General features: G+C 40.4%; 1 protein-coding gene across 1 annotated transcript; it reads right to left on the bottom strand.

Moving 5' to 3' along the window:
* Positions 1-9,974: 9,974 nt before the first annotated feature.
* THEMIS (thymocyte selection associated) lies at positions 9,975-14,305 on the bottom strand (the record flags this gene model as incomplete). Its single annotated transcript, XM_010083773.1, has 2 exons — positions 9,975-11,020; positions 13,847-14,305. Coding segments are annotated over 2 exons (1,505 nt in total), but the record flags the coding sequence as incomplete, so codon positions are not given.
* Positions 14,306-15,114: the final 809 nt, after the last annotated feature.

Here is a 15,114-nt window from a genome sequence, read left to right on the forward strand (position 1 = left end):
TTCTTCCTCTTTCAAATATCCACACTTCAGAATGTAGCTGTCCTAGGCAAGAGTCACCCACTTTTTGCACCTCTTCTGCAAATTAGCACTCAGTTAAAAACTTTTAAGCAAGGTTAAAACACACTAGTGTCCTGGAATTTCATTGTTGTTATTATTTTGATATTGTTCCTGTTGTTCCTATTGTGGTGACCAATGCACAAAATGCTGCATACAATGCAAAAGTGATGCTTGTCTCTATAAATATCCAAGAAGGGAAAATGAAGCACTGCATCCCATTTCATAGACAAAAGAGACAGCTACATGAACAAGTTGCCACCAAGTAAATGAGCATGGATTTACAGCTCATTAACTACTCCATGGCAACTCTCTGTGTGGTTATTGCTCCTGAGTAAATGTGAGGTAGCTCTGACCCTTACTGAAAGTGAGGCACTGTGTCTTGCATTTACCTGAGATTTAAGCATCCATATAAAGTAACTAATGAGCTGTAAAACTACACTCACTTCATACAGGGCAGCTTCTTCATGTATCTTGAGGCAATGATATTTATGTGATTTGTCTGGTGTTGCCAAAGCAGCATGTGACAGAAGTGGAAATATAAACCAGACCTACTGAGCTCCTGCAAACCCCACTCCTCGCATGGCCAGAATTTTCTTGTAGAGCTGCTGCTCAATTGCGTGGCACATCTCCCTTCAAATGAGAGGAATTCACAAGCAAACTCAGCCACTCTTTTACTCATTAATACTGCAGAACATGCATGTACCACTTATGCAAAACAGATGTATCTGTAAAAGTAGATTCCAGATACAGTTTCTTCTTTTCACACAGCAAATATTATTTAGTTTTTCAAATACTCTTAAATTTAAAATTTAAAAGAAAGTGATGCTTTGGGAATAGCTTTATCCTGTTTTGTTAATCAGATTTCAACTCCAGCTAATCTAGAGTTGATTTATTGCAGAGTCCAAGCAGTCTTTAGACACTGCATTGTTCCTCAGGGTGGTGCATGGCATGCCACAAACTACCAAAGAGGCTTCTTTTCTTCTCTTTTTTTTCTCTTCTTTTCTTCTCTTTTTTTTCTCTTCTTTTCTCTTCATTTCTCTTCTCTTCTCTTCTCTTCTCTTCTCTTCTCTTCTCTTCTCTTCTCTTCTCTCTTCTCTTCTCTTCTCTTCTCTTCTCCTCTTCTCTTCTTTCTTTTTTTTCTTGTCTTGTCTTGTCTTTTTTCTTTTCCTTCCTTTTCCTCCAGTGACTCCTATCAAGTGTTAATCTACTAAGACTCCATAACAATAGTTCAGGTGAGCCATTGATACAAGCCACTGCCTACAGTCATTGAAAGCCTGGGATCATTGCTCTAATTTTTTAGTGTCACCACGGGAAACATAGCAGAATATAATACCCTGTGCGTCATCAAATTCCTTGTTGCTTTCTATTTAAAAAAAAAAAAAAAAAGAAGAAAAAGAAACCCACGGGAAGAAAATCTGAACCACAGCATCCCAACATGTTGCCATTTACAATATTTACCAGTAAAATTACTTCATGTCCTAAAGTAAAACAAGAACATATTGCTGTTAAATACCTTGACAAAGCTCAGTGTAAATTATATACTTCTATCTATAAAGAAGGGGAAATAATTTTCTTAGTACAGATATTAAATACATTGGTTTTTAACCCTTAAAATTTCCCTCATATAATAATTGATAAACCTTACTATTCATTTCATTACCACCATACTTTTTATTTCATGTCAATAGACTAACACATTCAAAAAGCAGAGAGGGAAAAACCAGGACTCGGACCGTCTTTACCAGTTTTAATGGATTTGATGAGTCTTTTCACCGCACTTTCCATTTTCTGACACTCACTCATTTCCTCACTGCAAGGACTCTCTGGAAAATGGGAGTTGTGCCTACAGGTCCTTTGGGATTTGACCTTCCTGTGACTCTGACAGCAACTTTCTAATTTCATTTCACGGGGCAATAGATTTCAAAGCATAGTCCCAACTTTTTGGGATGCTTTCAGTTCTGGGATGCCCAGCTCTGACAGTACTGCCAAAACCTGAATTTCATGAAGGAATGCATAATTTAAGTGGGAAATGTCAGTGTTTCTTTTACATTGACCACACACAACACTTCTTTACTGACCCTGATGAGAATCCTCTTTTTCTTTTTTCTGTTTTTTAGCAGAGGCTACTTCAACACTAGTTGATTACACAGTGCCTGTAAACATCCCTGGGCTCAGTTTTAACCTGTGCCAACTAGTGTTTTCCCAAACAGTTCCCAGACATGATCTGGGGGTTAGAGCACCCCAAGGCCCACTCCCAGGATGCAGTTTGCAAGCAGCCCTACAAATAAGGACACCGAAAAGGTTGCTTGCAGAGACATCAGCCACCTCATGCCAGCTGGCCTTCTGAGCCCAGAAAAGTCCCTGAAGGGGTCTGAGCAGGGATGGAGTCAGAGAGCCTGGCAGCTGCCTGCAGTCCCTGCAGCTGGCTCCGTGGGAACCTGGGGAGCAGGCCGGCCTGCAGGCAGGCATCTCAGAGTACACGGACTGTGTCTCCTGCTTGAAATTCATAGTGGTGTATATTACCTCTGGCCAGTTTAAACTGAAAAACTCTTTCGTGACCTCTGAACAGACCAAAACACAGGCTGTAATAGGTGGCACTTCACTAACCAGCTATCTGCAAACTTAATTTTCCAACATTCTTGCCATGAGGAGAAGGACAAATGATAGACTGCAGCTTGGAGAACAGCCTTGTGGGAAGTCAGGTTGCTTGGAAGCCCAGCTGAAAAAAGAAAAAATTCAGATCCCCCCAGAATTATATTTTTGGAGAGTTATTCTGCTGCAGTGCTTCCTACGATTTTGGATTTATTTTTTTAATTTTTTGTCCTGCTTCATAATTATACATAACCGTGTGATCTTGTTATGTGTTTTGTTACATTACGTACTTTCTGCAAGAGAGAAAAAAAATGTGCCTGCCAGTTCTCCCCTTACTGACATCACTGGCTTTTGGTGCAAACACTGTGCAGGTTTTCCTTCTTCTTATCAAGGGTTCCATATTTCCACGTGGTCCAATTTTTCATTTCTTCTGGGCATCCTTTTTATTTCGATACTTCTTTTCTCTTTGTTCTCCAAGTAATTCATTTTTAGCTCTAAATGAAGCAATTTGCTTTTAACCAGTTGGCATTTTCATCAGTCAGCATATCCAAATGTTCATCTGTACCTTCCTTAATTTCATGTACTGTATCAGCATTTCCTGCAGCACTAATGACTTTCTGCAGTGAGACTTACACCTCAGATTGCCCTGCTAGTTTTTCAGGCAATTATCTACTGCCTGTCCCTCTGGCAGGCACATTGCTATCTTCCCCACTGTATTTTGGTTTTGAGAGTAGCATCAATCCACAGTAAGTGCCTACTGCAGACCTGATCCTTCTCTGTGGAAATTTTAAGCTTTTAGTATTGTTTAAAAGAGAAGGAGGTCTTAATGCCAGCTCTCCATACTGAGTATATCAGAAAAACTCCAGTCAGTTATTAGCTCAGGCTTTAGGGTTTCCTGCTCCTCTAACTCCTTCCTGTTGGTTCATACAGGGTCCATAGGGTACCCAGCAGTACTGGACCCCATCATCTAGATTAGAGTACTTCTCCAGCCAGCATTGCTTGGTTTCTTTTGCAGAAAAACCCAGGACATGAGGTGGGATGGCACACCTGCAGGCTCCAACCCAGCATGGTATCAGGATGCACATAGCGTTCCCAGAAAATGGTCATTGGACTCCAGGTATCGACATAGCTATAAGGATGTCCACAGCAGAGCACCACTACAAAGTCCTTCATCTCAGACTGTCCAACCTACAAGCAAATGAAATGGCTTGACAATTGTCAGCTCCAGTTTTGCTCCTAAAAATCTAGCTGAGGACTGATGATCTGCTGAGGTTTGGAACAGGTGCTGCTGGAGAAGGAGATGAAAACTCACATCTACCTTGGGATGTCCCTGCAGCTCCTACCCAATAATCCCTGTGGCCTTGGCTTCAGCTCACTGCGTAAGAGAAGAGCAACTGGGAGAGCTGTGTTGGGAAGCAACAAGGAACAGGAAAAGGAAAAGCCAAGCCTGCCTGAAAGCAGTAGAGAGGACTGACAGCCCAAGGTCATATAGGTTAGAGGGGATCTGAAGGGCACATGGCAAGTGCAGCATTGGGGGACCTGAGGCACATGTGGCACAGGATGGGTGTTAGGAGGAAAAGGCACGCTGTGGGTGTGCTGCTCAGAGGAGCGAGAAGCTGCAGTGCAGCTGCAGGGAGGCCTGACTCCCTGGGCAAGGCTGCAGTGGGGGTGGGATTTCGAGAGACTTCAAGAACTTGGACAAAACAACAACGACTTGGGTGGTCATTACACTGTAAGGACTGTGCTTTCAGACTTCCCATACTATTTATTAGGGACTTAGAAAGCTATTGGAAAGTGACAGGGAGAAACAGTACACGGGATGTGGAGAAGCAGGGGGAGAGAGAGGGGGGGAAGGCAAGACCCCAGGGAGCAAGAAGCCTCCTCTGCAGTGGGGATAGAGAAAGAGAGAGCAAAAGGAAGCAGAACTGCAGCCTTAGCAGCCACAATGCTGCACATGTCAGAGAGAAACCCTCTTTCTTACATTTGCATATGCACATTTTTTTGTGTCTGCTAATGAACCACACTTTCCTCCCTCATTTCCAGTGCCAAAATATTATTAATTCTTGAAATCTGTTCTTGCCTATTCCTCCCTGGCTGTCATGTAAGCATTTTATAATACATATTTATTCAGGAAGGTTAGTTTCTTGCTATACAGCAGAAATATTTGTGTTAAATCTACTCTATACATGCCCTAAAAACATGAAAAATGCTCTGGAAGCAGAAAAGAAATAGTTAGGAGGAAGGAAAGGAGGCGCTGCAGGAAAAGTCATTTGCTGAAAAGTGCAGCTTATGTCTTATCAATTTAATTCCAGATAAGTCTTCATTTTGCTGTGAAGACAGATGCGATAAATATGTTAATGGCAGATTTTGATAGTTCGGTTTGTAGAATTGCAAAGCCAGATGGAAGTGATAATTTTTCTTTCATTTTAATTTTGAAATAAAAAGCAGGCAAGAAAGAAAGTTCCTGATATTGTAACACTGTAATGACTTTTTGAAGGATAATGGACCTTAGCACAGAATTACGATTAACTATCGTGCCCTGATACTTACTGTTTTATTAAATTCCAGTTTCCCCAGCTGGAATTCTCTCAGCTTTCTTGCCAGAGCTGAGCAGATTACTGTCTGTGACTGACTTTTCCAGTTCCACATTCATAAAGGTATTTAGCAACAATCCTAATTTGAAGCTGGTAAGTATTTTACCGATTCTACTGTTGCTCAGGCTAGATGCGTGCCTAAGCAGACAACAGAAAAGAGCACTGGATGGAGCTAATCTCTCTTACTGTTTATCAGGAGCCAAATACTGCCTTTTTTAATTCCTAAGCAGTACACTTTGTGCCCTCAAGGTATTAGGAGTATCAGGACTAAACTGTAACCTTCCATCCCTTGATTATGGTTCCTCCAGTATTAACACACACTTAGCAATATTTGGTGTGGGCTCTTGTTTGATTTTTCCAATTTAAAACAAAGACATTGAGGGACACCTTCTTAAAACTGTAAGATATTTACTGCTTGAACTGACAGGCAAAAGAAAAAAACTAGAAAACTTTTACTGCTTGAATCCTCTTGAAGGGGAGGAAAGAGTCATTAGCAGTTAAAAAGCCTAGGGAAATTTTAGGAAACAATTTTCAAGCCTCTTTTGTTCAGGGTCTCACTTGAAACCTTATGCTGGAGTTACTAGGTGAAAACTTGTTTTATTATATTCACCGTGGTGGTTCTAACCGTGGAAAGAACAGGCACATCCGAGTTGTTATTTTTAAATGAATCTTAATTTCAAGAAGGTGAGGTCTTGACTGGTTCCTCCCATGGGGACTTCTCTCCAGGAACAACTTGGCAAGAGAGTGAGGCGCTCCATTCTCAAATCAGTAGCATTAACTTCTAGGGGTTTATTAGGTCATTCTAATTTCCTAGCTTAGCTCACAAATCAGAAATTGACTGGCTTGCTTAAACTATTTAATTCGACATGGCAGTTAGAGCCCCTTGAGGACTTTATTCCAATGATTCCAGTGAGGAAAATGTGGAATTCTTGTGAATGACTGCTTGTATCCTATGCTTTACCATTAGACAAAGGGTACAATCATTGTTTTGTCATCATTGTCCTCAGCTGGACGTGCTTGTGGGTAGAGGTGATACTGGTTATTAGATATTGCTATTTGATATTGATATTAGATAGACATCTGATATTTGAAATATCAGACTAATTTCATCATTTGATACATGCTATTTTGTTTCATTTGTTTTCATTGCATATATTTGCTTGGGGTTTGTCTTTGCTTATTCAATTAGCAAATAATACAATATTGCAAACATGTGTAGTCTGGATGTTTCTTACCCAAGATGAGAGGGAAAGGGAAAGTCTGCACTGTACTGTGGAGGGGAGAGGAGAGATCCCCAGGCTCTGGAAGTGAAAGCTCTGTCACAGGATCCAAGCCAAATTAATTAGTCCTGTGAAGAGACTGGGCAGGGCTCTTGGTTAATGTAGCTATACTATGTTTGAGAATTCATCTATTGTCTCTGGACTTTGCTGAACTATGCAAACATCAGTGTCTCTGCAGCATTGCATCTCGCACAAAAACAGAGGCAGTTCTTGCACTCATCTGAGGTTGCAGTCCATATTGGCTGCTGATCTCATGCAGTTCAGTGACTAATGTGATCAAAAGTACAGTGAAAGATACACTGCCTAGTCCCTCTCCTGGCCCTAGTGTTCCCTTGCCAAGGTCAGGGAACAGCAGGCAGAGACAGCTGGAGCCTCTCTGCCCTCACAGCCTTGCTGTGAGCTAAGAGGCGATCAAAGCACAGGCCGTAGCTAGAGGTGACCCACCCTTGCAGAACATCCTCAGGTATTGGCATAAAACACCCAGATCTTAGTCCTCTGTGGATTCATGCAGCAGCAACATTTAATCCTGGAGCACCAAGCCAAGCAGACTTTCCTGACTGGTGGTCAAAGAAGGCATTCACCACCCTCCAGCATCCAGATCTCCCTGAGCACCAGGCAGGGAGCTGCCTGCAGGAGGAACATGGCAATTCATGCAGTACTAAAGCTTATCCCAGGCTGCCACCTTGTCGTGCTTGTTTGGCTCATTAGGACATTAATCTGTTATTTATGTAAATAAGTCTGTGCATAGTCTCAAAATATGCAAAGAGGGCCATTTATCAGTTTCGCACCATCTCCAGCTTTCTGAACCCTCAGACATCCCTGATACAAGTAGAAGAAAGCATAGTGTCCCCTGTGCCACCACTAACAGAGAAGGTTAAGGCAGAGCCTATCCACTGACCCATGTTCTCTCAGAGGATTCATGGTGCTTGGGATAGAAGAGATAATGTATTCTGTGTGACTTTAAACCTATTATGTTACAGCTCAGGATGTTTAATCTTATAAATAAGGGAACTGTACTTGTTTCACGTTTCCAGGGAAGGAGATTTATGAATCTGCATAACTCTAAGCATTCTGACTGCAGTTTATTATTTATTTATATCAAGCATGTGACCAAAAAATGTCCTCTGGAACAGTCTGCTTAAATGCATTTCTTTGTCTGGACATCTGTAGCCTAAGGTCACTCTCGCTCATGAATGCGCAAAGGAACCTCAGCTCATCCTTCTCCTGTGTTTATTGCTCTGTCCTCACTTCAGGAAAATATCTTCTGCACAAGTCTAGTCTAGAATCAGCATCTACCTGTTGCTCTCCACACACAGCCATCAGTAACTGCAGGAGGTCTGAGTCTTCCTGACAAGGGTATGAGTCTACCAGAAACACAACTTTGGGGAATTCTTCCCCAGTTCTGAACTCCAACCCAGGACCAGGCTGTTAGCTCCAGGGACCAGTTTCTTGCATATCCTGCCTAGCCTAACAGGATGGCTTATTTAAGCTGTTACAAGATTCACTGTACAAACTAGCAGAAAAGAAGTTCCCGTAGTAGGAGTAAAGACAGAAGAAAATGACACAGCTTTTTGCTGTATCACCCTTATCTGAGGGACCCACCTTACCAATTCACTTCTATAGTCTGTTGTAGCCATGTCCCAGGACCCATGTGGAGCTGTGGACCTGCCTGTGGTCTTGGAATTGGCAGTAAGGGGATGAACATCTCCAGCAGGAAATGAGAAGTACTCACAAGGGTATCCCCTTCCAGGGTGACCACAATTGGACCTTAATTTGATAGCGACACAAAAAATAACTTTCCCCGAACCCCCCAAATAGAATTCCATGAGTTACATTGCATTTGAAGTGCAGCACAATTACAATGCAGAGGCCTGAAACTATTTCCAATGTTTTTCCTTCTTCTTCTTTAGGAAATTTGTATTTGTACACGAGAGCAACTGAAATCTAGGTTAAATACCTCCTGCACAGTCTCCCTCTTTAAAGTCCATCAAGGCGCCTTTCTTTGATTCTTTCAATGTATGCAAGAAAATTGTGGTGGATTGACCCCAGTCCGCAGCTCAGCACCTACCCAGCTCCTTGCTCACCCCCCGCAACACCAGGATGATAATCTCATCAGGACAGAGAAAAGTAAGAGCAAAGCAAGAGAACTCATGGGTTGACAAACAGAGAGTTTAATAAGTGAAGGAAAGAGGAAAAAAAAAACCAGTGATGCAGAAGCAGCTACTCACCATCTCCCACGAGCAGACTGATGCTCAGACAGTCTCTGAGCTATGGCTACCTTCCCAAACCAACAACCCCCTCAGTTTTGATTGCTGAACATGGCATTGTATGTCATGGAATACCCCTTTGGTCAGTTGGGGTCAGCTGTCCCATGTGTATCCCATCTGTGTCCCTTCCCAGCCTCTTGCACACCCCCAGCCTAAGTGCTGGAGGGGGGCAGCTGGGGAAAAGGGGGAACCTTGACACTGTGGGTGCACTGCTGTGCAATAGCCAAAATAATGTTGTGTTATCACTGCTCTTTTAGCCACAAATACAAGACATAATATCTTACAGGCTGCTGTGAAGAAAATTAACTCCATCTCAGACAGACCCAACACAAAAAATAATGAATGCATTGCCTTAGGTTAACCACAAAGAAAATAGTCCTAGAAGGGACACCTCTTTCTTACCATCAAATGCTATTCTAAAAGGGCTTCCCTTTTTATTCCACATATATTTGCCACTTGGGAAAGTGCAAAAACATAGAGTCAAAAATATCTATACAACCTGGCTTTCTGTGAATTTAATTCTGCCATTTCCAGATGAGCAAAATTATCTTTACATCATGAAAACATATGCTTCCCCTTAATAAAGTTTTAAATATAGCCACTTCAAGTCTCTCCCCTCAGTTTTGCATTGGTGCAGTAAAGGATTATCCATGTAAATTTATATGGCCAAACTTTCTGCTGTGAGTCAGCATAGTTCCGTTGTTTTTCATGGATCAATTAACACACACTGGAGATTCTAGCTGTTGCTGTCTATGATGGCTAATGTTCCTATTATGGGGAGCTGAGAGCCATCTGTGTACATGCCATGTACATGTCTCTGTGACATCTAGTGATAGGACAAGGGGCAATGGGTTCAAGCTGGAACATAGGAGGTTCCGCTTGAGTATGAGGAAAAACTTCTTTACAGTGAGGGTGACAGAGCACTGGAACAGGCTGCCCAGAGAGGTTGTGGAGTCTCCTTCTCTGGAGACATTCAAAGCCCGCCTGGATGCGTTCTTGTGTGATCTGATCTAGGTGTCCTGCTCCGGCAGGGGGATTGGACTAGAAGATCTTTCGAGGTCCCTTCCAATCTCTAACATTCTGTGATTCTGTGATAAGGACACACCAGTGAAACAGAGACTGTAAACCGAGAGAATATGACCTATGACTGTAAAGAGATTCAGAGACAAGGTGGGTTGCCTTACCTTTGGAGCCTGTAGTACATCAGACACACCTTGCTTAGCTACTGCAAAATCAGGTTTTGGTACAAGTGTTGTTGGCTTTTTGGGAGGCCTGGGTGGTGGATGAAGGGCTTGGTTTTCATATCTTCGCATCATATAGTATTGCTGTTCACTGATCTCTTCCACTGTTGTCTTAGTTGCAGGAGGTACAACCGTCTGGACATCTTTGCTGAGCAAATGGATTGTCATGTTTAAGCGATATACAGGAATCTCCCAGCTCTCCGCTGGGCTGCTGGTGCTACTGATCAGCAAATAAGAGTCTGTGATTTCTTCTTCAAACTGCAGACCAGGCACGGCAGCCAAGACATCTTCCTCAACAGAAAGGTCCCTCACAGACACTTTGACATTAAAAGGCAAACGAAATTCTTTGCAAATCTCAGAAAGCTGGTACTGTTTCTTGTCATGAATCACTTCCACAAAGCCACCTTCCATGTACATAGGGAGGAGCACTTTCTTATATGTATCACTCAGTATTTGTTCACAAGCTAAAACATCTATGACTTTCTTTCTTCCCTCATACAGAACTTCACTAGTCTGGCGTTGCTGAACTAGAAACTGGTCTCCAACCGAAACAGAAAAAAGCTCTTTATGAGGGGAATCAAAGGCTTTAGTTGCTACAACATGAAGCTGTTCCTTTCCGTTTCTCGCTATCTCTAAGTCATAGGCAGTTGGAAACTCCCGAGGTCTTCTCTTGAACTTTCCTTTGTAGCTTATAGGGATTAAAAAATGTCTTTTGGGGGAATCACTTCTGATCTCAGAGGCTAGGACTCTTGTTGCCTGGTACTTTTTGTAGATGATGATCTCTTTCCCCGTATACAATAAGTTATAAGGTTTTTGGCTTCCCAAAGGCCCATCCATTATCTCAGCAACCATAGGAAATTCCTTGCTTGTTCTCTCAAATACATCTTCCAAAGACAGTGGCTGAAGGAAAGAGCTAATATCATAACAGTCTGTTATATCCTTGACCTCGACATCTAGATCTGAGAGGATATGAACTATGTCCTTTCGAACTGAAAAGAAAAAGAAATACCTTGATTTTTGTTTACAAATGGACACTGCAATAAAATATACATGTCCTATTGGACAGATACTAGAAGTACCTTCCCTGAGGTGTGCACCTCCATATGTTAACATGCACAATTAATAGAAAAAGTCTAACTGTTTTAATTTGAGATACATGGCTATCAGATATGCAGGAGACCTCACAAATGAAGACAGAAACAAGAGGAGACGAGAATAAGGTGCGCAAGTGAACAACAGTCTAAGAAAAAGGAAAGGGAAAAAAAAATCTAGCTTACTATCTTTCTCATAACATCTCCAAGTTTAATCAGCTCTTATCTTATCAAACTCCCTTTCTTGAATATAAGTTGCATTTCTATTCTTTTATTTCATAGTGACTTACGATTTATGCAAAGAAATGGGTGGGGGAATATTTTTAATGAATAAATAGCATTTGAACCCACTAACACATGTTGTTGCCGTGGCCAGTCTGTGAGAAATAAGATTTTTTGGTATAGATATGAGAATAATTAAAATATATATAATTATTAGAAACTAATATCACTTTTTAAAAAAGGAAAAAACCCTTGTATAACAAAGTCTATGTTTGTTGTTAATGAATTAAGAAATTTCTACTATAATGGTCCTCTGTGGAACTCCTAAATTTTCTTCTGTGGCATCTGGTTTTATTTGCTATCAGAACCGAGCCATTGCATTTAACACTCTGACAGGGAACAACAACTCTCTCATCATAAGTGAACTTGCAAAATTTTGGATGGAAAACTTCTAAGCACAAAGCTGACTGTGCAATTAAGGCTTGTTTAAGAATTTGGCTCAAGATCAGTGACACCACAGATCACTGACCAGGGCAGTAAAATTTAACAAGCAAATAATATTTAATGACTCTCTTCAGTAAGACTTCTTCTGCACAGTCCTGCACATAAAGATAGTATATCTTGGATTCTTGTAGCAGGATGTACCGATATTTTATACTTAAAAGTCGGTATCGGATGTATTTTATATGATAGAGTTTTATGACAGTGATCTGTTCATTCTAACTCTCCTTTTGTCACATTGACGTCTTCAGGTGATAAACATCCTAAGCATGACAAGGGAAAGTCAATGAAGGAGGAATGACTATTGAAATGGAAAGTTTTCTATGAGCATTTGGGGGAATACCACACACACAATTTGTTCATTATTAAGAATGAGAAGTATAGAGGATTCCTGACCACAGCCTGTGAAAATGTAATCTGCTATACTTCTTATCAGGAATCTTTTTTATTGAATTATGGATAGTATTTCTCATACTTTATCTTGTGTCTATTTATAGTCCTTCTAAAAATGTTGAAAATCTATTTTTCATGGTCCAAAATAAAGTAGTCAAACATGTACCATGAAGCTTACTTTTCAAGTTTGTATTAAATAGTTATTTAGGACATATTTCATGCTTCTTAAGTGTTGGGCACACTATGAAACATAAATGGGCATGAGATAAAAATCAACAAATACAGCTCTCACTGGAATATTGGATTGGAAGACAAGAGAATACCAAACATTTCTGAATCTTCTGAAAGCTTTTTAGAAACATTAGATTCTTATTGATTCTGCACATATATCTAAGTGGGTATAGGAATACACCAAAGTGAATCCAGCTTCAGGAGATGGGCTAGATTCCTGAATCTAGTTAGAGTTGTAGAAAATGAATTATTTTATTACATGAAGATATATTTTCCAAACTCACACATTAGATCACATAGCAAGCACAAGTGAATATCTCAGAATAAACATTTAATAACTGTCGTATACTGTGCTAATGGTCTCTGTCCACTTTTATTTCTTTCTCTTTTATCCATTTACTTACATCTTTCATCAGAGAAATCTCACTTATTAAAAGATTTCCAGCTTAGTACCCTCATGAATGACAAATTTCTCCCAGGATTTCACTTCTATGGATCTAACTGGTCTGCTTCTAGTAAAGGCAACAAGCAGCAAAACCTGCCCAGAAGCTGAAGCTCCTATGCTGCAGACTTCAACAGGATAGATGCATCAACAAGTAGAATCACAGCAAGTTTCCATCTACTGCCTGGGCTGTCCTCAAGCAATGCCAAACATTTTAGCTTAAACTGTTTTTTTGCTTAGGTAGGTATCTCAGTTCAGAGAGGGTACGCTATGCATGCACATGTGGGTCATTACTGCAGCTTGGCTATTCAAGTCACCCTAGCTCATGAGCATTTCACTGTGTGCTTATACCCTTGCACAGCTTCTGATTTTATTCCTATGACTACTTATTTCACTAACAGATTTAAAGTAAGGCATAGATATAGATATTGGTAAGAACAGAACCCTTGAGGTTCAATGTTTTGGTGGAACAACTAGAACAGTGTCAACATGCCATGGACAAGATTTGTTTTTTAAATAAAAAATAATAACATAAATTACAGCTTTTAAAGATACTGCTTTTCTAATGTCTTCCTGTTTCCTCAAACCTAGAGGTTTCAGAAATGCTCCATGAGTCTTTTCTGTTTATATTCTATTGATATTTGTTTCTGGAATAGAGTAAAAGAATATGGTTTTCTTTCTGAAGCATCCTTGTCCTGAAAAATAAATGGTAGTTGAGTGTGTTACCACATGTATGTCTGCAATCTTTTTCTACCTCCTAGCCAATAGGCAATATTATTTTTATCTTTCTTGATCTTGAAACTAGCATCAGTGGCAAATATCGATCAGGAATTCTTGACCAAACTGACTCCTTCCTATTTCAAGCAAATTCCGTGTACCTAAGGCTGCTTTGCTACACTGAGTTTAACAGAACATTGACTTTTATTGCTACTTACATTTCATTACTGCCTGCACTTCATAGACAGGTGTGAGAATCAAGCAGCCATCAAAATTCTCAGGAAGTGGATTAGAGGAGTCCCACATATGTAAAGTATTGGAAAGTTTGACAATCCGGTTTCTGCACTTAGGGATTTTCCATTCTGCAATCTCTTTTAGGGTGTATATCTGGTCATCTTCACACTCGTAGAATTTTCCTTCTTGTGAAAGGGGCAAAGTAAAGGAATGAGACTGGTTATTTCTGACCACACCACAGTTCACAGCCATCGTTCCATTGACCTCTTCCACAGAGTTGAAGATGATCTGCTCACCATGTTTGATAGTGAGGTTTGCCAGTTTTATATCCTCAGGGCTGTAGAAACATGGATGGCCAAATCTTGTTGGCCCAATAAAGACTTTTCTTGTAATTTCTTCAATGCTGACATATGGAGTTTTATCTGCCACAACCTGGTAAAGACCTAAGAACAGAAATCTTGCATTATAAAAAGGGATATATAAAAAAGAAGCCATGCCAAATTTTAGATTGCAAATGCAGTAAAAATGGGGAGCAAAGCACATAAAAAAATTCATAGATGATAGTTTGGTTGATAGAAATGTGAGTCTATAAAGATAATATCACCTACATGATACAAACCATAGGTGTCTGGAATTAGCCCTTTCCACTCTGCAGCTAAATTCTGGTATCCAACATTTTTACATCCAAGGTAAAAAGAAAAAAAAAATATTTTCTTTGCTACAGAAAAAAAGAAAAAATATCCTAAATTCATACCATCTTCTCAGGAAACCAACCTTTAAGAAAATAATGCAGACATGGTATGAGGAAAAGCAACACTACTGTGATCAGTGAAATGCAGGATAAAGTTTCTGGCTAAACATTGTACTATGTATTCTTCCACACACAGAATGCGAATTTCTAGGCCAAGTATGTTTAAAGACACATCACAGAGGAAAAAGTAGTGCCTACAGATAAAAATGAGCAAAGGAAATTGATTTTAGCATATCTGATAGCCCAGCCCCTCAGATGGAGTAACTCAAAGGTTGGGAGTTGTAGCACTGTGGCCATCACAAAGCAATTAAAGTGCTGAAGTGCTGCAAGGCAGAAGCTGCATCTGAGCTTCCCTATCCCCTCGGGACATTATTATTTCATGTTAATCAAGCCCCTTGGAGATGTCACATTAAGAGTCTACATCGCAAGAAAAATATGTATATTTCTACAGTTCTGTTTTTATAGAGGAAGATGATGTTCTAGGGGATCCTAGATCCCCTA

This window comes from Pterocles gutturalis, unplaced genomic scaffold (genome assembly GCF_000699245.1).
Source record: "Pterocles gutturalis isolate BGI_N339 unplaced genomic scaffold, ASM69924v1 scaffold8575, whole genome shotgun sequence".
Classification (NCBI taxonomy): domain Eukaryota; kingdom Metazoa; phylum Chordata; class Aves; order Pterocliformes; family Pteroclidae; genus Pterocles; species Pterocles gutturalis.